The sequence below is a fragment of the Alosa alosa genome, chromosome 5, assembly GCF_017589495.1.
Source record: "Alosa alosa isolate M-15738 ecotype Scorff River chromosome 5, AALO_Geno_1.1, whole genome shotgun sequence".
Lineage (NCBI taxonomy): Eukaryota > Metazoa > Chordata > Actinopteri > Clupeiformes > Clupeidae > Alosa > Alosa alosa.
In genome coordinates, this window is record NC_063193.1 from 899,372 (window position 1) to 925,094 (window position 25,723).

Below are 25,723 nucleotides of genomic sequence, written 5' to 3' on the forward strand. Positions count from 1 at the left end.
GTTGAAGTTTATGGATGGAGTCGTGGTTCCAAAGTTTAATAAATTAGACGTGGATGTCACAGTGCTCTGTTTTAAGTCTTTTTTCTCAACTAAAAATGCTTTGCGCTGGTTAGGGGGTACTTGGCTGAAAAAATATTTCACAAGGGGTACATCACTGAAAAAAGGTTAAGAACCACTGTGCTAGGCTATAAGCCTAATGCAAAACCATTTTCTGATATTGTATAGATTATTATGTATAGGGGTCAATGACGTGACGCTCATTTTTTTGTGTACATATGGGTTACATACATTTAAAATTGTTAAAATTTGAAAATAATTTCACAAATTATTTTCAAATATAATTTTCATCAAACCCTAATCTTAAAGTTTTGGATCTATTTAATTTTGAAAGAGTATTAACTGAATTTGGGTAAAATTGTCAACACGGAGTAACCACAAAAACATGAACCAAACACTCTCCAAAATCCCTTCTAAAATAATCTGGCATGATCTTGCACAAGAACTTTTCAATATTTAATACAAGTAATGAAACCCCATTGTTCTGAATGTTTGAATTAATATGGGGAATCGTGTCTGTCACATCAACCACTTAAAATGTCAAGTGGTGTAACCACCATTTAAGGAGCAATTTTGTATGTATTATGTCAGAGAATCATGTGACAGGAAATTATGTCATAGAGAAGGACCCTTCAAGACCCCAACTGCTATGAGTCAAGGTTAGCAACTCTCTTAAAGTAACATAATAGTGTTTTTAGGCCATGGCCAGGCAAGCTTAGGTTACATATCAAATGGTATGACCTATTAAAAATGTTGATAAATCATAATAATCATAAAATATTCAATTTAATGTAAAAACTGTGTTTGAATATTCACATAAAGGTTAGTGTGTACATAATTGTCCATAATAATGCCTGCAAATTTTGCTTTTAAATAGAAATGTCAAATGGTGTAACCGGTTACACCATTTGACTTTTTTCTGTTTGAGACCAGTTTGATCAGATTCAGGGCCAAGAGTATGTAATTTTAGGTGCCAATTATGTTATTTTTTATAATTTAAATAGTAACTGTTTAGCATGAACAATAGCTTTAAAAAGGTTTAATTAGATTGCAATTTAAGCGATTTGAAATGTCAAAGCTTTTCGTTTTAAAAGATGTATGTAAACAGTATGTTCAAATTATAAATAAATAATATAAATACATTTATTATATATAAAATGTACCTCTTGTCCCCCAATGGATGCCACTTACAAGCAAGAAAAACTTTCACCACAGAGTGCATGTGAACGCAGACCCTGCTGTTGGTTGGTTGTTAAGAAATGATCATACCCACTCTTTCACTCACTCTTATTCTCTCTCACACACACTTTGGGCCCTAATTTAGCAATATAAAATGCATGGTCACTAGCAAATAGCGTAAATACATTTAGGAATTTGTCCAGTCCACATTCGGGGTGGTTTTGTTATCAAACGTCAGGTGCCTGGTGAAAAGGTGGTTATGTTTCTTAATCAGTCATGGGTGTGTTTTGGGCTTAACATCCTTTAAACCAATGAGGAGGACATATGTCATTCCCTTTAACAGCAAGCAGGGCAACTTCAAACAGCGCATCAGTATTTTGATAGTCAGCATTGTATTTGAAGGAATCTGCTTGTACGCAAGACCGTATGGAACAGGTATTCCACTAAGCCATTCTTTACTAAAACCGAGTAGAGTATAGGCTACACACATCTGCACTTGCCTATTAATTGAACATATAGGCAAAGTGAAACTATTTTCACTGTGGTGTCATAGTCAATGACAAAACAGTTATACACAGTTAATTACTTTCAATATTGACTGACAATGGGTTACCAGCAAAAACATAGCCTGAAAAAAGCAAAACTTCCCCCTATAATGTTCGAATGACTGAATAAATAACCTAAGGACATTTATTTTGCAGAGTAATTGCTGCTTACATCTCGTGACAGTGCATCTTCAGCTGTGTTTCATATGCGCCTTTTGCTATAGACCAGGCTTTTCTTGGTCAGTGGCGTAATGCTTTTAGTCAGTTTAAGATTTTTAGATCATGTGCCAGACCACACCTTATGTTGGTAATTGCCACACCCCTGGGCGCATTATTTAATAAAAGTGAAGTGTAAGATAGGAAAAAACTTTGCGTCAGAATAATAATACGCTTTGCGCCAGGTTTTGCATCGCGAAAATAGGGCCCTTTATCTCACTCTCTTTGAAAATAATGGGTATAGACTGAAATTGTATGAGAACTGCATTGAAATCAAATAGAACACAAGTTTCTTCATTGATGTTATGAAATGATATTTGATATGGAATATGATGAATGACATGAATACACAAAATATCCAATTCAGTTTACCTTGATGCCTATTTTCTGTGTCAATTTCTTGTTCTACTGCTTTAAATGTTTCATGGTCAATTGGTGTAACCGATTTATGTCAATTGGTGTAACCAGTATTTTGTCTAAAATACTAATAATGTACAAAAAAATGAATATGGATAATGATTTAATACTCTAGTTTTTTACACAATTTTACAACAATTTTTACTCAAATGGTCAAAGAATAGACAGAAAACAAGATGTTTACAGCATATGGCCTTGCTCAGTACAATGAAAAACCCAATCTTACCATCTCTGACTACTCACGTGAACAAAGTGCAGGGTTGAATAATACGCTAGGATTATTAAATGCACCTCTAATACGCTAAGCTTATATAGAAATTGCAAGGCCACCTGATATATTGTCTGATTGAACAACGTTATGCCCATGCATTAGCTATATAATAGCGTCAGTTGCGCACAAAATAATATAGCCTAATGAGCATGCCTTCTTCAAACTCTTACCTTCTATCTCTCACCTTAGATTTGTGCGTGTTACTGAGTGACGTTTGTAGGCATTGTTAAACAGCCAAGTTTTAGCCTATTTAATATTTGCCACTCTGTTCACTCTAGATCCTGAACAGAGAAGAGTAACTGAAGAAGCAGTAATAAAGCCAATTTATGTAGGGTATTTGTGTAATTCTTTGCACAGCACTGTCTAAGCATTCAGTGAACAGAGTAGGCTACCCAATATATTGCAGATGCGCACTCGAACAGCAGTCGTTGCGTATAGCCTAGTTTCAGCAGGATGTGTATAGCCTAGTTTCAAGCAAAAAGTACTTAATGTAAACATCTCAAAAATTCGGGTGCACCCAAATAATGTGCTGTTGTATCTAAATTAACCCTATAGCCGCCAGGGTTTAAAAAAATATAAATTGGATTTTTACATCAAAATTTCAAAAGGCCATTGCTTGCAAGTGGTCAGAGATAAAGTCCTACTGTAAATGTGGAAATCATTGAGTATGACCAGAAGTTTATGAAGGGGGTAAATTTACTCATCTAATTAGCATATTATGATGTCACTGGATGGCAACCACCGTGAATTATGCACATTTTAGTAAATACTAGATGTTGAACATATTTGAGCAGTTTTACTTTCTTTTTTTGCCATTTCACCGACATGACAACAAATGAACAGGAAAACAGTCACATGTAAACCAACAATAGTAAACTATTACTATAATTACAAACCCTATGCTACTATACAATAAAGTAGCCTGGTCAAATCAGTTCCATATCGCGGGTGACTTTGAAGTTCTTCAGAGCCCTATTTTTACAACCCCTGCTGTCTATACCACGTCAGGACACTATCATCACTATTATCACTGGCACCTCCAGCTATGTTGGGCAGAGGGTCGAAATAAGCATGGTATGCTTAAGGGGCCGTTTACACGAAACTGCCGGGTGAATTTTCTCTTACCGCTTTCACACCTTTAACAACACCGGCAAGAAAAAAACCTCGCGTGTACACACAGAGGTGTAACCGGCTAAATGTGCTGTAGTGCATATGCCAGACCAGTCGATGGCGCCGCTGTGCAGAAGCTTCAAGATAATTTCGCGTGAATCGCGTAGAAGAAAACATTGTTGAAACAGTTTGTTAAACCAGAGAATGTCTAATAAGGGCTCTGGTTAAGCAGTCACATGAAATAAGGAGACTACAGACAATTCGGTTTTCAATTCAACTGTTAAACTAATAAAGTTCATTTTCAAGGTATGTGACTGCTATGTGAAATTTCAAATGCTTAGTTGCATTAGGTCTGAGCACCACTGGAGAAAACACATGACATGCAGTAAGCTAATGTTTAACTAAGTTAAGCTAACGTGTGCTTCTAACTTAGCCACTAAAGGCTGATAGGCTACATTGTGCACATAAATCATGACAGGGGAAAGAAAAACATTTTAATATGACAAATAAATGGTTTGTTTTGTTTTGACAAGCAGGCTGAGTTGAGAGGTGGGGCTATGTCGTCATAAAGTTGCCGGCTTCGCACCTACAGGCGTCTACACGGCGAAAGTTAGCCGGCGGTTTCAAAAGTTCCCACTTCGGAAGCCGGTTTCAAAAGCTATCGGTTTCAGTCTCCTAAACTGCCGGCGTCGTGTACACGCAAGGCGTAACCGTTAACAAAACCTCACCGGTTTCACAAAAACCGGCGTCGTGTAAACGTGGACACTTAGTGGACACTGTCGAAAAAGACGCACCTCCATTCACAGACGCTCCGTGACTATCAGTCAATAGATGATCGATCATATTCTCCAAAAGGCAGATATTCTCCTTCAGAATTAGAATAGGTGAATAACAGATCCAAGACTTCATCACACGTGATTTTTTTTTTCAACATTTGGTGTATTTCTGCTTCAATTTGTGCAAAACTATGGCCCGCATCGCTTCCGTGTTATGGAGGAAATGCACGTCTTCTTCGTGTGTTTCTCGCGTGTTTTTCGCAATCTTCCTGAAAACTTTGAAAAAAAAGGTTGAGCTTGAATCGAAGCTCTGGGTGTCTGCCAACTAGTGGTCAAGAGTACAAATGAGATTTTACACTGTACTCGCGTCTATTGTCTGTTTTATTCAGTAATGACGCTTGTCGCAATATTGCGACATGGGCGGTTAGAGGGTTAAAAACTGTTTCAGATGGGAGCCACCAACCCCAGTGCTGGAGCCTACCATCCCCTATTCTGTTCTTACTGTTTGTCTCACGATACAGCCCATATTGAAACCTATAGAAAGCCCCGATAGGCAAGATGTTTTGTGGAAAATGAGACATTTTTTTTTTTTTTTTTTACCAAAAAGTGGGGTAGCCACTGGCCTCGTGATCTCATGAGCTAAACCATTAATAAAAACAAAACAAGCATAAACAAAACAGCCAGAGGGGTATTTCACAAAGGCAGAATTAAGACATCCAAGATAAGTGATAAAGCGAGGTTTGACATAGCGTTGTCTGGTCATCTTAGCTCTACTCGTTTCACTAATGCCAATCCAGGATGAGTAGAGTAGACTATGTCAAGCCAGGTGTAAGTAATTCAGGATGTGTGCGCGTTCTCGTTTCTGCTCCAAAGTGCCCACGGTTGGAATAAAGACGCGGAAAATAGCGTCATTCACACAAAGTGAACAACCGCTTTTGATATAGACTAACAATGAAGTAAAGTTGTCCTTTTTGGAATGGGGAATCATGGCTATTTCTGTAAAACAGCAAGAGTAGGCGTGGTAGACCAACTGAATGCAAATTTACGTATGCACCCACGTGTGAGTGCTTCCTTGTCTCGGCACGCAACGTCATTAAGAAAACGCTTGCCACTGCAAAGATGCACATAGTAGGCCTATGATATACATTAATATTATAGTTGAAAATACCTTCGAAAACTTGCCCCTCCACTTCTAATGAACTACAGTAGGCTATTCATCAAACGTCTATCAACAAAAGAAGCAAACAACGAGTAGCCTACCTAGGCCTATGTTCATAATTATAAGGCTATCACAATTACAATAATAACCATATGATAGTAGGCAGACAATCCGGTTTGTTTTGCGAGCAAATACATTTAGCAAATAGTATAAAAATGGAATAAAGCTCCTTAAAAATTAGCACGGAGAATTAACTTAGCTTGGCTGTTAGCCTGGTCAGGACCAGGCTAGGTGCAGAGAATAACTCCCCATGGTAACTTATGTGCCATCTCTTTTGTGAAACCAAGTCAAGGCTAAATTCATCCAGGATAACCAAAAAATCCCAGCTTAATCCCTTATCTAGGTTTTGTGAAATACCCCTCAGATGCCTCTTCATAAAAAATCAAAGACACCTTCATAAACAATAACAAGTTTTATCGTGAGACTGTGTGTCATTTTGAGCAGCTTATCGGTAGGCTATATTAAAAGCAGAAGATTTTCAGTTTGCTTCAGGATTTTAATAACTTTTGGATTGTTTGATTATAGTGCTAAATGTTGGGACTGTCGTAGGAGACATACTGTAGGCCTATCAGCCATCGAAATGAAAGCTCATCAGGGGGTATTGTGGAAACAACTGAAAAAACGTTGGGTAAATATATGGGGCATGCCACGATGAAATGAGTCTAGTTTGACACAATAAAAAATGGGTTCATTAGATATTCATAATCCACAGACCTTAGGGTTTAAATCAAGAGGTAATTTGTTCAATTCTGTTTAGTCAACCCTGAGATACTGGCCAAAATGTAAAGGCTATCCTCATATCAGCAAGTTTTGAGAAAATCAGCTTTAAAGTTCAAATTACACAGCACATCTTCTAAATGCTCCATTCACGCAGGCGGTAAAACTTGTGAGGCATTCGTATAATTTGTGCGGTAGGCTAGCCTATAATGTTTAATCTACTTCTGAAGACGACAAGGACAAAAATAGCCTAATGCTTAAACTATTATCCAAACTTTAATGTGCAGCCTATACATTTGGCCTTCAAAATCATATTTTTAGGTCGTTTTACAGTAAGATACATCAATGAGTGATAGATAAGAGGTAAAGGAATGTGTTAGTGGTGAAATTAGAAAATGAATAATTTTGTCATTCCGCTACATCTCGAAATGGATTTCCGCTACACAAGACCCATTTCGTCGTGGCACGCCCCATATGGTCCATACTGTAGCATGGCGTGCATAGACTCAAAAAGGCAAAAGCCGACGTTCCTAACCCTGCTCACAAGTGCCACCTGGTGGTTGTTTGGGTCATTGCAGCTTCACTGGGGAAATATAAATAAAAGACGTGTGATTCACGCGTGAAGCTGGACAATTCAAAGTAGTACCCACTGTAAGACATAACATAACATATAAGACAAGACAATAAGAAAGAACAGGACAGACAGTGGGTGTAAATAAGTGTGGGAGATTAGTTAGGATTAGTTATTATCCTGGGAGCATTTTCAAATTCAGAAGGTGAATAGCCTTAAAAGTAAAGACAGCCTTCCTCCAATTAGTCAAAGGACAGTGCTGCCTGTCAGAGGGTAGCCATTCAAAAGCTGTGTGCATGACATGGGTAGTCTTTCTAAGATGCAGTTAGCTTTCCAAAATGTTGGCTTGTCGTGCAGTGATGTTAGAGACTGAAGAGGGTGGCCAATCATTTATGAGCATGTGTTCCCGAGGTGCTTCTCATTTTTAACTGAGAGGGTGTGAAACCAGTATATAAATGAAAAGGTCAGAATGCTTTCAATAAAGGAGTTGTAAAAAGTGTTGATAATGTTTCTGCTCACTCCAAAGGAGAATAGCTTCCTCCAAAAATACTGCCACAGTTGACATTTTTTGATAATCACCTCTGTGCTAGGGTCAAAATTGATGACCGTACACAGGTATTTGTATTCATGTACAACTTCAACTGGTTCCCCATGGATTGTAGTGGCAGTCCTGACCTGCGTCCTTCAATAAACATCTCCTTGGTATTTGTAACATTTAGCTCCAAAAAGCAGCTATCACACCATTTCACAAACTCACTGAGGACAGGCCCATGATCTAAGACAGAACCAGATTGCAAGGAAAGGAGAACAAACCAGGGTTTCCGTTGTCCGGTAATTACCGGACATTGGCCGGAAAAAAAATGAAATGTCCGACAAAATGAAATCTCTCCAGTCAAATTGTCCGATTGAAATTGGCTAATAATCCCGTCCCCTAACGCAATCTGAATTTGAGAATAAGCCTTAATATGTAAGCCTATATTATACGTCCTCTGGCTAGGCTATGTAAATGAACAGGCTCTACCGTTTGAAAAGTAAGCTATTAAACAACACGCATAGCCTGCTGCATTTCAAATAGGAAGTGCACGCTTAAAACGTCCATGTTACAACGAACAAATGAGTGAGGCGGTTCAAACATGGCCAGGCCCAGGCAGAGACGTAAACGTTTTTTCAGAGGCCAGACGCGATGGATGATAATAAATTGGTAACGTCTGAAGCCTCAGATGTCCGGTCAACTCCACCACCACCAGATAAAAAGCAGAAGTGTCGGGCGTATCTGTCGGAATCAAGACACTGTCATTCTCCGTGTACACTGGACATGCAAAGTGTTCTTTACCCAAAGCATAGGCTACAGTAGGCCTATGCGTTCTCTGTCTATGATCTGCAGGGTTAGGGCCTCCTCGACGAGGCGATTACTGGTCCGCGGATAATTTCTGGCACAATTAAACGGTATCATTGAACCGCGGCCGAAAGAAAAAAAACCTAAACATTTCCCAGAATAGGAAACATTTCTTAATTTATTATCATCAAATAAAGAGGCATAGCATTAGGGGGTAGTGGTCTGAGCGCTCATTCTTGTGTGTGCGCATCTGTGTAAGTTAAACAGTCACCACTGGAGATAACGTGGGTAGCAGCAACAACAAACAACGTAGCCTTTTTAAAACAACGAACGAAGCGGACTCTTCCTGTCCATGAAAAGATACAGGCTAGATCTTGTTAGGCATGTTTAAGTTGGGCTAATGAACATGTTGCATTCTATACAGCCTGATTATGTCATTCTTTAAGCTACATAGCCTGTCTCCAGTTTTCCTAAATTTGACTAATTAAGAAGGGATAATAGGATATTTGACCTAGCCTAGAAATCTAGACGCACCCTAGCGGCGGCAAATTAATTTGCTCAGCCTGTACGTCTAATATCAAACCATAGGGATTTCTATTGGCTGACGCCGTGGACATCATCCAATCACAGCGATTTATTTTGTTAGAGAGTCTTAAGGCGGGCTTAACAGGATAACGACAGTCCTGTGACAGTGAACAACAAGGAAGGTGGCTATGGCGAACGAAGAGCGGTTGTTTTAATCGGCGTTGGCGTCAACTTTGGAGGAGTTGGACTTTTTTTTTTTTTTTGAAAGTTGAGCAACACAATGCACTTAAGTCATTCCTTTCGAAGAAGGATGTATTTGCCGTTTTGCCGACCGGATACGGATATGGTTGTAGCGCTGGCCTATTGCATGCCTAGGCAGTTTGAAAGACAATTCTCTACCCGCCCCTTGGATTAAGCGAGGTGAATGGTTCGATTCCAGACTATACATTTCAATGATATAGGATGGCCCGCCAGGCTATATTTGACCGGCATATCATCAAAATGTCCGGAAAACGAAACCTCTGCCGGTCACTTTGACCGGCACCATTTTTTTCTAGCGGAAACTCTGGAACAAACTTCAGCAAACTTCACTAGATGACTATCAGGATGGCGGCTTCTATAGTCATCTGTGTACAAGATAAAAAACGGTGAAAGGACACAACCCTGGGGTGAGCCAGTGGACGTGTATCTGGTGTCACAGAACCTTTTATTGACCAGCATGTTCTGTGTACTTTGGGTAAGAAAGTCCATGATCCAGATTGAAACAGTTCATGAGTTTGTTTGGCCAGCAAGTAAGTTTTTAAACGGTGTTAAAGGCAGACGAGAAATCCGCAAAGAGGAGCCGGGCAAAATAATTTGGGCTTTTGGGGAATTTTCTAGGTGTCTATGCACTGCAAAAACTGCTTATCTAATAAAAGCTAATCAAGCGTTATTAATCTTCTATCAAAATCAAAAAATATAGTTAGTATTGTTTTCACTATACAATTTTAATTAATTTAAGAAAAAAATGACTTATTTTAACAGGGTTCCCGCGGAACCTTAAAAAGTCTTAAAAAGTCTTAAATACAACTTTCGGTTTTTAAGGCCTAAAAAATTCTTAAATTGTCTGGGATGTCTTGAATTTTCGAAAGGGAGGTATAAAATTTGCGTATGGGACCGCCAGCGAGTGCAAGAGAGCAAGTTAAATGTCTCCATCCGGTTTCGTGTATTTGCCTACGTGAACGGTAGAATTTCTTTTACTGTCTATGGGTAGAATGAATGGGAGAAAGAGTTGGTAAACCAGTTAGCGATAGGTTGGCCATACGTTCGAATTTAGGCCGGACATATGGATTTTAAAAGCCCTGTCCGAGTTGCGCTTGGCATCTAGAATCTTTGCTCGGATGCAGCATCGTTTCACAAACTATGGATGCGAAGACTGCTGGTCAAATTATGCGCAGTGCTTCTGTCACTCGTCTGATCATTTGCTGCGCAATTAATGAAGGAACCACGGACTGACAGAAAAAGAAACATTTTCGCAATCAGGAGGAAATACTGTACATGTTAAGTTGATCTGTTTGCATCTTTCCAGCGTGTGTTTCTGGCGTTTCCCAGTAGGCCTACTTCGCAAAAGAGTTGAAATATAACCGCATATTTTTTGAATGTCGGCGACTGGCTACATAAAAAAAACATGCGTTCATAATATGTGTGTGCTTGAGATTAAACCAGCAGTTTTCAGCAGGATCATGCGAGGAGGACCTGTCTCTTAATTAATTTAAAACAAGTCAATGGTTTTACAATGTTTCAGTCAAGCTTTTGGTTGGTTTAGATACAACTGGTATGCAAGATGTAAAGTAGTGGATTAACTTTAATTTGCTGTGCTGCATAGGGACAATAGATGCACATAGTAAATTATATAAAGTAGGCCTATTAAAATATTTAAATAGCTTAGTCTAACTTGGAAAAAAATATTGAAGGGAATCCAGTCCAGTGCACATGTCTTTGGCAAGTAGCCTAGGCTACTACAGACACAGGTGAAGAACAGTCAGCCTCAGCTAGTAAGCACAACCAAATATGTACAGCCAGCTTCAAAAGTAAGCAGCCCAGACCCTAAAAGGTAATTCACACACAATTATTTCTTTCGCCAAAATATATTTGGTAACTTCTGTAGACATTGAAAATGGGGTGGGGGTTAAATTAGTACAAAAAAAATATTGCATAAAACAGTTTTAAGTTGTCGTATATATCTTTTTGCCGTGGTATAGTCATAATTTTTGCATTTAGATGTCTTGAAAAGGTCTTAACTCATTGAATGCCAAGCTGTTTTCGGGAGCTTTGTCCTAGAGTGCCAGCAATCTAGACCATTGTTGATGATTTTTGTACAGCCACAGCATATTCTGCGTTATAGCTATGAACACATACAATGGCTCGATTAAAAGGTGAGACTTTAAGCTCTCGGTGGGTGCAAACCGTGTATTTCTACACGCCTCTGTTCCTGAGAAATCCAAAGCTAAACAGTGGCTAGTTTTCATCAAAATCGCTGTTTTTTCCTAGAAATGGAGATATAACGTCTTTCATGAAATATGAAGTGTTGCCTGTTACTTACTTGTGTAAACTTTCCGGGAAGTGATCAGCGAGACCTGGCGAGACTGCCACCTAGTGATAGACCCACGAAAATGGCCCGGTTTTGACCTGACGTGCATGAGTCACTGATTCGACCCAAAGTGGCAACCGAGTTATGATAAAATGTCCAGTTCACATTTAAGGTGTGTTAGAGTGTCTAGTTTCGTAATTTAAAAAAAAAAGCTAAAAACGTAATATTACATTTTTGGCACTCAACGCATGGGAAGGAAAAGGCACTCAATGAGTTAAACGTCTTTAAATGTGCACTTGGAAAATGTGCAGATACCCTGTTTTAAGACTTCTTATCCTAAAAACAACTGTCTGTGCATTGAGCAAATTTGTCTTGATAAGACTCCTTAAAGTCAGCTTAAATTATGTCAAAATGATCTTTCATTTTGACATAATGCTAGGTATGCTAGGTAAGTCTCTTCATACCAATACCATACCAAATAGATTTTTTTTATCTTAAAGGATAATTCCGGTGTTTAGCACTTTGAGTCCCTTTTCTGGTTTGTTTTGGATGAACTAGAGTGGTGGACACCGAAATTTTGGCGATGGGTCCTGTCTCGACTCGTTTTGAATCGCCTTTGACTGGCTGGCTATGGGCATGCACAAACATGTCCTTACAACAATCCTTAACGTTCATTTTTAAAACTGTGCAACTCACCGAGTGGTTAGTGATGTTCGTTGATGTTCCAAAACAAGTAGCGTAGAGAAATTTTTATTTCTTTTATTTTCGTGTTTTATTTGCCATTTAGTAAATTCCCATTGATTTCTGTTGGAAGACTCATTGCTCCTTGATATCACTGCGCTACCGGAAATGGAAAGGGGGTCTGTTTACGGTTGTAGACTTTCCCCCGCAAGACTTTCTTTTACTGTCTATGCTTCAAAGTTTATACACGGTTAATACAATTTTAATAAAATAGTTCCACAATAGCAAATAACACGGATTGAAATCATACATTGCGCTGATATATTTCTTTTAATAATCAACGAACACCACCACTAACCACTTGGTGCCACTATGGGCGCTATTTTGCAACCTGGCACATGGCGGAAAGCTAGTTATTTTCCCGGCGCAAAGTTAAATTCGTATTTTACACGTCTCTTATATTAAACAACGCACCAGGGGGTTTGGCAATTAACAACCTAAGGAGGGGATCTGGCGCGTTGTCTAAAATCGCTATCGTACACAACCTAAATGCGGCGCTGACCAAGAGAAACCTGGTCAGAAGTCCATGGCGAGTTGTTTATATGTTATTTTAAGGGCGCATTATCAACAGTCACATGGGTGGATGCACAACCCACCATCCTTCTATTATCCATGAACGTGCACCAGTGCACATTCATGTAAAACATTACAAACTACATGATTAGGCTACAATGGAACACATAATTAGAATAAAGATATTACGAAATGCATCTAATATTCACCATCATTTGCAAATTGGTAATGCCGGTTAAAAGTGATTAGGCGAGAGCACAGCTGAAGATGCACTGTCACGAGATATAAACAACTCCTCTGCAGGATAAACATTGTTTTATTCAGTCATTCCAACATTATTAGGGTAAGTGTTGCTTTTTCCAGCCTATGTTTTTGATGCTAACCCATTGTCAGTCAATAGTGAAAGTAACTGTGAAGAACTGTTTTGTCTATGACTTGACACAACGGTGAAGTTAGTTTCACTTTGCCAATGAGTTCAAATAATAGAGTGGAAATGCGTGGAGGCTATACTATGGTCGGTTTTAGTAAAGCACGGTTTAGTGGAATAACTGTTCCATACAGTCTCGCGTGGAAGCAGATTCCTTCAAATGTGCCACTGACCGACAAAATACTGATGCACAGTTTGAAGTTGTGCTCCGCACAGTTAAAGGGAATGACAGTTGTCATTCTCATTGGTTTAAGGGACTGTACGATATTTACCGGGGGGGGGGGGGGTCCATGATATTTTTTTTTTCCCTGATCAATGATCTGTTTTCGATATTTTAAAAGGTTTGTAGGCCAAAACATAATTCACGTCTCTTTGACAAAGTGGGCGAGTCCAAAAAGTCGCAACCCTACCTTAAGCTTGCAGGTTTTTAAACATGGCGGTCTGCCTGAAATGAAGCGGTCACCCGCGGTTATGAGTCATAAACAAAATATTTGATATATCATATATATATATATATATATATATGATATTCGGGTCATTTGTGGGCGGGTCAGTTAAAAATAATTAAATATATATTTTCTACAAATAGGCCTACTTAAAATATCACGAGGAAGCTAGCATCAATACAGTAAAGCAGTGTTTCTTAACTGGTGGGTCGGGACCCAAAAGTGGGTCGCGGAACCGTTTTGGGTGGGTCGCAGAGCTTGTGGTTAAAAATAAATAAAAAAAAACCACCAATTTAAAATGCTACCTTATCAGATCTAATATTGGACCTTTATTTTGATAAACTTTATTCGTAGCCTACATATCAGTCATTGCCATGGACATAGACAATGTTTATGTGACAGGTCATGTTAGACATAATTTTAGTGGTAAAAAGCAAGTAGGCTGCTACTCTGAATATTTGAAGTAGCCTACAGTAGGCTCGGATATGGATTCACTTAAACTGATGACAAAATAGGACAAAAAATCCCATTGTGTGGTGTGCAGTAGATGGCTGGCACATGAGAGCATGAAACCATCAAAACTAAAATGCCACATGGAAACAAGGCACCCCTGTCAAAGTGATACCTGTCGAGTACTTTGAAAGGTGACATCAAGAGTTGAAGACTTCACAAATGTAGGCTAATGCCAAACATCCGCATGTTCCAAACAAGTAGGCCTACAGGCACTTCGCTTACCATGTAGCTCACAATATCCATTGGCTTGAACGCTACAATATATGGGTTGTGACTTTATGAACATGGGAAATTGTGAGTCCCAAAGCCAGACCAGTTGAGAACCACTGCAGTAAAGCATCAATACAGTAAAGTCAACAGTAAAGAAGCTGAAGACGCGAGTTAAAATAATAAAGACACCCCTTCAGGAAAAGCAATATAGGCTATGGGAAATATTGGGAAAAGTTCTTAAAGAAGGAGACAGTACTACAAGTTATGGTCTATGTAGGCCTACTTCTTGCGAAGCCATTTAAAAGTATGACAGCCAAAACGGGCAGCCTGCAGGAATAATATGTGTAGCCTGTTATAGCACAGGCTACACAGCCATATCTACCGGTATGTATAGGTTCGCGCATGCATAAAAGTTACCTTAGTTCGTTGTGTTTGTGACTTTAAACAGTGGATGTGCTTTAGTAAAGCTTTGTGCCTTATTCAGCATTGAAACCAGTTCTTACGCTAACGTTTTGACCAGCAATATGTATCTCTCTTGCCTACCATTTCTGTTTTCGAAAGAAAGATATATGTCCATGGCCTTCAAATCTTATCCTAGTGTTCTAATCCTTGGTGGTTGCGTGCGTGCTTGCGCTCTTATTCTCATTCTCTCTCCTGCGCAAACATTATGTCCTGCATGCCTACTGCGTGTAGTTCTACTGCATAAAGTTTCGCAAATAAATTAGTTTGTTTTACAGAAATGGCCTACTGTCACACTGCATGCAGGCTATAACCAAAAGCACACATTTTGTAAAAAAAGGGTGGGATCGCGGGTCGGGTATAATTTTGTCCTAATTAATATTCGCTGTCCGAGTTGCGGTCGGGTTGATTAAAATATCGGGCGACCGCGGGACGCTTGTGACCAAACCCGCGCAACACTGGTGTGTACCCATGTGTGTGTGCTTATGAAATTTGCTGGCCGTTTTAACTTCACCCTTTTAACGTCATTTTTCGACCACTTTTATTTGATTCACTTAGGGGGGAGGGCCTAGGAGAATTTTTTTGACCAGGGGGGAGGGCCAGGCAGAACATTTTTAACCCGATCGTCTGGCGCCCTCCTCCCCCGCTAAATATCGTACTAAGATGTTACGCCCAAAACACACCATTTTCCAAGTGCAAATTTAAAGACTTTTAAGACCTTTGCAAAAATTAATGCAAAAATTAAGACTATACCACGGCAAAAAGATATATACGACAACTTAGAACTGTTTTATGCAATAGTTTTTTTTTTCCTACTAATTTTAACCCCCACCCCATTTTGGATGTCAGAAGTTACCAAATATATTTTGGCGAAAGAAAATAATTGTGTGTGAATAACCTTCACAGCTATAAATGCCCAATTTTAGGGTCTGGGCTGCTTGCTTTTGAAGCTGGCTGTACATATTTGGTTGTGCTTACTGGCTGAGGCTGACTGTTCTTCACCTGTGTCTTTAAGTAGCCCCCTAGGACTAGGAATCCAGTCCTAGCACTGGACTGGATTCCCTTCAATATTCTTTTCCAAGTTAGACTAAGCTATTTAAATATTTTAATAGGCCTACTTTATATAATTTACTATGTGCATCTATTGTCCCATATGCAGCACAGCAAATTAAAGTTAATCCACTACTTTACATTTTGCATACCAGTTGTATCTAAACCAACCAAAGCTTGACTGTAACATTGTAAAACCATTGACTTGTTTTAAATTAATTAAGAGACAGGTCCTCTTCGCATGATCCTGCTGAAAACTGCTGGTTTTAGCTCAAGCACGCACATATTATGAACGCACGTTTTTTTTATGTAGCCAGAAGCCAGTCGCCGACATTCAAAAATTATGCGGTTATATTTCACAGCTTTTGCAAAGTAAGCCTACAGGGAAACGCTAGCAAGCAAGCTGCTAACAGATATTACAGGTATTATAACTTAGACAGATATTTTCCTCCCTAGGCTAGGCAGCAACACACGCTGGAAAGATGCAAACAGATCAACTTAACATGTACAGTATTTCCTCCTGATTGCGAAAACATTTGTTTTCTTTTTCTGTCAGTCCGTGGTTCCTTCTAGTCTGGCTAACGTCAGACCTCATCTCATTGACTCCGGATAAACATTGTTTTTTTCAGTAATTCGAACATTAGTAGGTAGGCTATTGCTTTTTCCAGCCAATGTTTTCGATGGTAACCTATATTGTCAGTCAATGGTGAAAGTAAGTAACTGTGTATAAGTCATAACTGTTTTGTCGTTGACTGACACCACGGTGAAGTTAGTTTCACTTTGCCAATGAGTGCAAATGCGTGAAGGCTATACTATGCTAGGTTTTAGTAAAGCATGGTTTAGTGGAATGATTGTTCCATACGGTCTCACAAGCAGATTCCTTTAAATGCGCCGCTGACTGAAGTGGCACTTTGCACTGTTAAAGGGAATGATATCATTCTCATTGGTTTAAATAGTGTTATGCCCAAAACACACCCATGACTGATTAAGAAACCTAGGAACGCCTTACATCCGCCCGACGTTTAATAACGAAAACACTCCCCAATGTGGACTGGACATCCTACTAAATTTGAATAAGCTTTTGAACCATGCGCTTTAGACTGTCACGATAGGCCCTTTGTCATACTCAGCCAGTCACCACAGGAGCAGCGCCATGATGTCGCCTAGCAACTAAGCCGAAGTTAGTTATTTAAGAAGTTTTTCAGTTAGTTCCTATTAAAATGTTAAGGTTTTACAGAAATTCCAGGTTTCTGGCAAACAGTTGCTTCAATATTTTCACATGCAAATGAGGTTTTTGGCAAACAGTTGCAGTTAACTTTTGGTAATGTTGCATCAAATTTGCAGCAATGTCATATGCAAATTAGGTTTGTCACTGGCAATTGTTGCCAGAAGTTTGCCTCTACTGTAGCAGCCAACATTGGCAAATTTCTGGCAATATTTTCTAGTGAACTCATTTGTTTTACAAATCACCCACAAGTTTGCTGCAAATCTGCCGCAAACATTTAATTTTTGTAAGGGTAAAAGTGTTAAGCCATGCCCATACCTAATAGACATTATGCAAAAAACAGCAGACATCATAATGTGTACCTGTAATTTGAGGCGGTGTGATTCTATAGGAATAACTTTGAGGATGGGTAGTTGGACCACTAGCACTTTAGGTTTACTTCTAATCAGACAACATTTCTCTGTGTCCCAGTCTGCTCCTTCAAGGTATAATCCAGACACAAAACAACCTGAGAAGAAATCAGAAAATCAGAAGATTATTTGTACATTTGAAACTTGTCTATGTGTATGCCTGTGACCTTGCTGTGTATTTGTAGATTTATGTGTGTACATACCCTGTCCCGGTCTCTCATTGACCTCATCTGGACTGCAGTGCTGGGTGACCTGTGTGTAAAGAGTGGATCGGTCCAGTGGCCAGCCATTTCTCCTGCATGTGGCCTGCACCAGTGCTGTCAGGTATGACTCTGGAATATGCAGACCTGACAACCACATTACATTGGGCTCCCCTTCATCCACCTACAAACCCAAATGACAGTTTCACAAGATGTCAGTTTCTTCTAATTATTTACTGAGTGAGGAAATAAATTAAAAGCATAAAAAGGAAAAGCAGTTTAGGCACATTCACACTAGAGCTTCTGGCCTGGACTGAGGCTCACTTGACCATTAGTTTTGGTTGTTTTGATGATGTAAATGCTTTCTTAAATTTGGGTACACACAGACGGAAGTAGCTGAAACATACTATGACTTATGTTGCTGGGGTGTTAATAAATAATAATAATGATGACTCATTGTCTTTTGTACAAGTCCTGGAGGGAGGGGAGCTCTCATCGACTGATGCACGGATGATTTGACATTTCTTTTTAACTTGTGAACAATAATGCAATTTGTTTTTTCATCATCACATGATGTGAAAAAAAAAATATTTTAGTCTAGTCAAACCAGAAAAGGGGAATGCTTAAAAAAAACCTGACCTAAACTAACAAGATCGCAAACTAGAATTAAATTCATTATTAGGTTATTAGGTGCTACAAAAGTCTGATAATACAGACAAAATAAGAGTATTTGTGATAATAGAGTCGCTGTAATAAAGCTTTTCTTTGTTCACTGCTATAGCCTCACAAAGGAAGAAATGTTCTCACCCAGGAGCTGTACTGCTCATGACGTCTCTTGAAGTGAAGCATCCAATTTCCCAAAGACTTGAGGGTATCAGGTGCCAGTTTTCTCCAAATACCAGGAATCTGCCCATTAAAGAGAGCACGTGCCACTTCATCAAGCTCACCACTCATACCCACCTCACCTGCCAGGGCCTGAAAAGGATAGATGAACAAGTGACAATGCTACTCTACACAACTGCTATTAACAGTCAAATTGTAAACTTGAGTTTATTTACATAGAGAAAGACCATTCCCCCAGCCAAACCTGACAGTGTGTAACAGTGCAATAATGAATAAAATAGAATGGCTCAACAGCATAAAAACAGTTTTTTTGTGAATTGTGATACAGAAAAAAAAACATTGCAAAAACATGGATTTAAAAGGGAAGTATATAGCCACAAGTGGCAATGACGGGCTGGAGCACCTATGGTTCTGCAATCTGTGACACTACGTAATTCAACATCTCACTCACATGTGGTGTGTGTGTCCAATGCACACATCTGATGTGTGTGCTCTTTTTTATACAAGTTTTTTACATTGGAAGCATTTATTCACTTCCTGTTGGGCATGACTTTTTACATTTACGGCATTGCTGGGAAGAAGATTCAATGACATAAGAGGGTGCTATGGAGTTCCTGAGCCACATCGGGAACCACATCCGAGGACAAACCTCTGTCCCTGAGTAGAGACTAGTGGCACTATACCAGACATCATTCTGATAATAATCATTAATCTGTGGATTTTCAGCCAAATTAACCAGCCAATGACTGATTTTTTTTATTATTTGTTACATGTTCCAAATGTAAAGCACTTTGAGCTGCATTCTGTGTATGAATGCTATACAAATAAAGCTTATTATTATTACTATTATTATAATGCTCAGGGGGGGCGCTTTGGCGCAACAGGCCCATACCCAGGCCCGTCGCTAGAAGGCAAGCAAACCAAGCAATTGCTTGGGGCCCCGAGCTGGCCAGGGGCCCCAAGACAACGACTGGTTAAGAATAAAATGCAACGACAAACTGTGAGCGCCCCTTTGATAGTCAATGCAGTAAAGTGCAACGACACTGTTACCGGCAATACCGGGATCCCCCTCAAGGGGGCCCCTCTCAGTAGTCGCTGACAGCAGCCAGGCAGCCAGGTTTGTGGTCTCTGCTGCTGCCGCGAAAATATAAAACCTCAGTCATAATGAAGCGGAGTTATGCGTCCGGAAGCCAGAAGAGAAAGGAAGAGGATGACAAGAAAAAACAAGATAGTGGTAAGTGATAAACTAGATGTACCGCATAGCGGTACAAAATATGACCGCCGCTCAGTCCTGTACATCCGATCCGCGAAAATAAATCACACTTCAATTTGTCTCCATATTTTACGCCATCCTCCACTCTTGAAACTTTTGTGTATGCTTGTTTGGCATGCCTGAGTGTGTGTGTCGCGGCTGCACAGAAAAGTAGCCTACTGGTGCTGAAAAGGTGAATAGATTGTAGAATAGCCAAAGAAGATGTAGCATTGTTATAAAACCTTTAAAATCTCTAAACAATCACAAGTAGGGCAGTTCATCACAGTTCATCCATTGCAACTGGATTGATGAAAGGTCACTTACACCTGTAGGCTACATTGTATTTGGGAAAAGCAAAAGGTATCAGCATAATGTTATTTATTTATTATTTTTTTTTTTTTTATGTATTTATAAACAAAAACATCTCTGTCAGTTCCATGCCGTTTTCAACAGCTATCAAAAACAAAGGTCATTTTTGGATGGATGGATGGATTTTTTGTGAATATTTCTTCTTCTACATAAGATTTTAGTCATCTTTAGTTCATGTAATACTTTATTGTCAATGCACAAATTAAGTAACAGTAGTCTGAAACGTTATTGTTAATGCACAAATTAAGTAACAGTAGTCTGAAACGAAATGCTGTTTTTACATCTAACCAGTGGTGCAAATAACTGACATGTCCAAATGGGCCTTGATGAAATCGTTAAGCTAGACTGTTCATACACATTTTAACGGGCCAAAGTTGAAGAGCTTTTGTCCGTTATTGTTAGGCAAATATAGGCTGATTCATGTTCCCTTGCATTGTGTAACTGAGGTCCATGGCTAGTCTGGCTTTCATCAGACCAAGCTCAATCTTTTAAGAAATCAAAAAATAAATAGCGGGCAGATCAGGCTGGGTTCACCCAGCCTAGTCCATAGGCACCCGATATTGTTTAATTTTCAGATTGAGATATACACGCTCTGGCTATTCTAAATGCAAAAATGCATTAGGGAGTTATGACAAAACTGTAACTAACAAACTAGATCCTAATAGAAAGCTGTTAGCTTCCCTAAGCTACAGGTAGGATTATAAGGTAGGCCTATTTACAACATAAATTGTCAATAGGCTATGCTGGCGACACAAATAAAATCTCCTTTGGAAACCAATGGCTTACGACTTACAGTATCAAGCGGACTTAAACTGCCATATCGTGGCGAAAAGTTGTAATAACATTCACGCAGCTCCATGAGTCAAGGAAAGCGCGAATGAAGTAGCCACTTCTAAATGGGACCCACTACACATAGCTTAAGGTGTGTTGCTAAAAGCAGCCATAATGAAATGAAGGTGTCATTGTTTGATACTTCACACACACGCGTGCTTTTAATTTCACAGACTACAACTACCAAGCTGTAATCAAAGCACATCGATTCCCTCTCACACCCTGCACGCACTTAAAACTAAATAAACAGGCGCCTCAGTCTCACGCATGTATAGGCAAAACTGTATCAGACCGGTTATAACGTTGGTAAATCTTCCATTGCACAGAATGATTTTGTAGCACGCGTGCAATAAATGACAGTCGAAAGATACAAACAGTGCTGCTATCAATTTGCTTGGGTATAACCGCATTTATAGTTTTCTACAAATGCAATCAATCAAATGGGCCTCTACCACTCAACCAACGCTAACGGTAACATTACCTAGGTCCTTATTGATATTACAAGATTAACGCACCTGCAGTAAAACCAAGCATGTCCGATAAACATCCTCAGATTTATTTCGCTTCAAGAAGAAATGGGAATTAAACTTCATGTGAACATCGTCCTGTCCTTATTAGATGTTCGCTGCGGTAAATTACAGTCCTTGTAGGAAGTGTCCATTGTTTTCCCCCAACCCACTTTTAACTTCCAACAAAATTACGCCTCACTGCAACGATCGCCATCTAGTGGACAAACGACTACTTATCGCCAATACTGAAAATGCAGCCATGATGATGATGATGAATATTTATTTTGGCTTTCTTTTGATCCTACTGAATTTGTAATTATGTATCGGCCGCTCTAATACCGATAGTATGTGGGTGCCTGTGTGTGTGCATGTTTATATGTGTGCACCGCCATTTACAGGCCAATGAGTGTACAGTCACTAAATGTACACATAACCTAATTTTTTTAGACCCCCCCATGGATGAAATTCTACGAAACTTGGCATACCCCCAGACCCCAAGAGAATGCCAGGTCAATCATACACATAAAATTTGGTGCAGTTCTGAACATCTTAACTGAAGATAGGGGCGATTAAAGCAGAATAATATTGCATTTTCATTTTTTACCGGTGCAAATCACAAATGAGTGATTATGAGCCAGGTTTATGTGGGCCCTTGAGACCAACATACCATAAAAGAGAACTGTGTCTGCCCACAGAGAACTGTGTCTGCCCTACACTCCTTTCGGGGGGTCCAGTCCAGCGGGGGGGCTGCAGATCAAAACGAAAAATGACGGTTCCATGCTATCCATGTGGGGGTACATGCCCACCAAGTTTTGTGTACCCCGGTCTTTCAGTGTCCCGGGAATCCTTGTTGGTGTACGTCACTAAATGTACACATACGTTATTTTATTGTAGGGCCCCCATTGACCGAAAGTACACAAAACTTGGCATGCATTCGGAGGGTGTCATAATGATCCTACACTTTTAATTTCGTGCAGTTTTGACCTTGTCAGCCAGAGATATTGTGATGAAAACACCTAATTTTTTGCTTTTTAATTTTTAACTAGGTGGCGCTATACATGAAATAAGTGGTAATGGGATGGGTTGACATGCCCCCTTAAGACCAACATGCAAAAAAAAGGTGGACCTCCTAGGCCCTACGGTTCTCGAGATATTCACAGAAAACTGTCTCCGGCCACCTACAGGCCAGTTGGTGTATAGTAACATAAATTAATTTATTGTGTGGCCCCCATGAACGGAATTCCACAAAACTTGGCGTGCATACAGAGGGTGTCATAATGATCCTACACTTCCAATTTAAAATTGCAGTTTTGACTATGTTAGGTCACAGATACCTACAATTACAACACCTCATTTTTACTTTTTTGTGTTTAACTAGGTGGCGCTATACATGAAATTAGTGGTTATGGAATGGGTTGACATGGCCCCTTGAGATCAACATACAAAAAAAAGGTGGTCCTCCTAAACCTTACGGTTCTCGAGATATTCACAGAAAACTGTGTCTGCCCTACCCTCCTTTCGGGGGTGCAGTCCAGCGTGGGTGCTACAGATCAAAACGAAAAACGATGGTTCCATGCTATCCATATGGGGTTACATGCCCACCAAGTTTTGTCTACCCCGGTCTTTCAGTGTCCCGGGAATCATTGACGGAAATTTGGACATCGCGAAAAAAAAAAAAAAAAAAAAAAAATCTGACTAAATCTATATGATCGCCCGGCAAGCTGCTTGGCGGTCATAATTACACTGGATAAAATAGCTCTACTTGTCTTGTACAAATGCTGTAATGTCGCAGCAGGAAGGCTAGCCTAGCAAAAAATGTTTATGTTAACTACCTGCCTGACGGCCCATGCTGCTTGTAACAAACTAGAACAGTTAGCGCAACTTTTTTTTCCCGAACGGACGGAATATGGTTACATACTGTAATATGTTTATTAACGGGATAAGGAAGACGCAGATCTGTTCCAGAATCACTGTTTATCGTATTTAATGACCTTAATGATGAAAGTGGCATAGCTTCTCTGCTATTCTAACTATTCGACAGTGATAATCTATTTACCAAATGGGGGTTAGGAAAACCACACGATAAATTCCGTGCATCAAAGCAGACTGGAACTTTCATGTAGTATTCATGCACGCCAGCTGTTTACTGTCTTTAAAGCACCAGGTGCGTCTGTCTAATTCTCAAACAGCAGAATGCTTAAATGCTATGTTAAGCTACAAGTAGGCCTAGGTCAATGTATAACATTAGCTTGGGATGTTTTTACAGTAAGCATTGGTAGTTGTGAAAGCAGCTGCATCCCTTCTAAATATCAAAATATGGAAATGCTAACATATCTTTTCTTTCTCCCTCAAGGTGCTTTGCTTAAATGTCTCAGCCCTCAGGCTCTTCCTAAGGATACCTCCACTGATGAAGATGGCCTGAAAGGTTAATCTTATGTGTGTGTGTGACTGTGTGTGTACTTGTATTTATGTTGGATTTTTAAATTGCTATACAACCTGCACTCTTTATAGTTTTTATAGTTGTAACTTTATAGTTGCAACCTTTTTCTGCATAAGATGGCAGTGTTTTATTTTCTCACTTTGTGAGAACTGAAAAATGTTAATGTGAGTGTGTGTGTGTGTGTGTGTGTGTTTTAAGTATGTTGGATTTAGTTATTGTGCACTTTTTTACATTTATATTGGATTTTATGGTACGGTGGTGTTTTTGCAAATGTTCAAATGTTCAAAATGTTTAAAACTAATGCACAGTATATATATGCAACTGCAGTATTTGGACTGTCAAAATGTTGTATTTATATCAACTGTGGGTGAACTTAAACTGTATGGCTATGCGGTGGTTCCTGTAGGCTTTGCGTGCGGTGGTGGGGGGGCCTCCATGTCCATTTTGCTTGGGGCCCCCAAATTCCTTGAAACGGCCCTGCCCAGACCATGTATGGGTCCAAGTGCCCCGGTTCGAATCCGACCTATGGTCATTTCCCAATTCCTCCTCATCTCTCTCTCCCACTGAGTGTAAAGTGTAAATGGCCGTTAGCCTACCACGACTCCACTGAAAATGAATGAGATTTAGCTAACTAATGGTGGTTTAACTTACAAAGTTATTGCAAGCTATAATAGGGTTGTTGCCAGTTGTCTGTGGCCCTGATTAGTTGCCCTGTGTTACTGGCACCTGGTTGGCCGGTGCCAGTAACATTGCACGTCAACATAGACCTCTGAAGTTTGTGAACTACAAAAAAGAACCAAAACTGCCATCTTTGCCCATATAAGGTGATCTGGGTGTTAATTGAAGCTGAAGAAACTACCTAAGGCAAGTTGCATTGCAAGTTAGCTCTAGGGTAGCAAAAATCTAAGTTTGCCGTCTTAACATGTCACCGAAAATCACAGAAGCCACTCGAAGGCAAAGGGCAATAAGTGAGTTGAGTAAAACTCAATCAGCATTTTAGACTTCTTAGTCCCCATGAGAGTTTAACAGGTGCGATAATTGAAAAACCCCATGTTATTTTCCATAGAAAAACATCGCAAGATACCGGATCTCAAAGTTGGCATTTTTTTTTGTAAGTGAACTTCAGAGGTCTATTGACCAAAAAGTTGCCCCGTGTATCATCACCTTTAGTCTCTCATCCATGCTCTGTTCCTCTTTACCGCTGCCACTCATGTAGCTGCTTATCAATAGCTAGTTAGCACACTAGAGGTTTCCTCGTTGCTACCCTGAGTGCTTGGCCTGCACGCACAGACTCCATATGGGTACGGCGCACTGTGTTGATAGGCTGCGTGCTACAATAGGTACGCCCTCCACCGCGCTTCACAGTGGTGCTGCCCACCATCGGTGCCCCTCACCACAGAATGGCTTTGAGGCAGGAAATAGACGAGCTGGCTGCGAACCACGCCATTTAACCAGTCTCAGTGGACAACATAAATGTGGGTTTCTACAGCAGATATTTCACTGTCCCGGAAAAAGATGGCAGACTCAGACCCATCCTTGATCTGAGATATCTGATTGTCTATCTGAAACAGACAGGCTAGTGTCGGTCAATTGCCCAGGCAAAGAAAATATCTGGGATCTGTGGGAGATCACTGTCCTCCAATTCAAGTTCTCTCTTTCTCTCCAGACGCACAATGTAGTTGCAGTTGCTTTTCAAATAATCCTGCCGACGTAACCTCCCCTGCTGGCTGCCGCTCACATTGCAATTTAACAATAAGTAGCCTAAAACTAGTCAAGA

At 39.8% G+C, this 25,723-nt stretch overlaps 1 protein-coding gene across 2 annotated transcripts in view; it reads right to left on the minus strand.

Annotated features, from left to right (window-relative positions):
• dnah10 (dynein axonemal heavy chain 10) overlaps nt 1–25,723 on the minus strand; it is a 344,245-nt gene that overhangs the window by 18,212 nt on the left and 300,310 nt on the right. For both annotated transcript variants that reach the window (XM_048242756.1, XM_048242755.1), the window contains 3 exons: nt 18,510–18,677; nt 17,706–17,886; nt 17,455–17,600 (listed from right to left, as the gene is read on the minus strand). In XM_048242756.1, the coding sequence (XP_048098713.1) occupies nt 17,455–17,600; nt 17,706–17,886; nt 18,510–18,677 (495 nt within the window). The remainder of the gene's footprint in view (nt 1–17,454; nt 17,601–17,705; nt 17,887–18,509; nt 18,678–25,723) is intronic.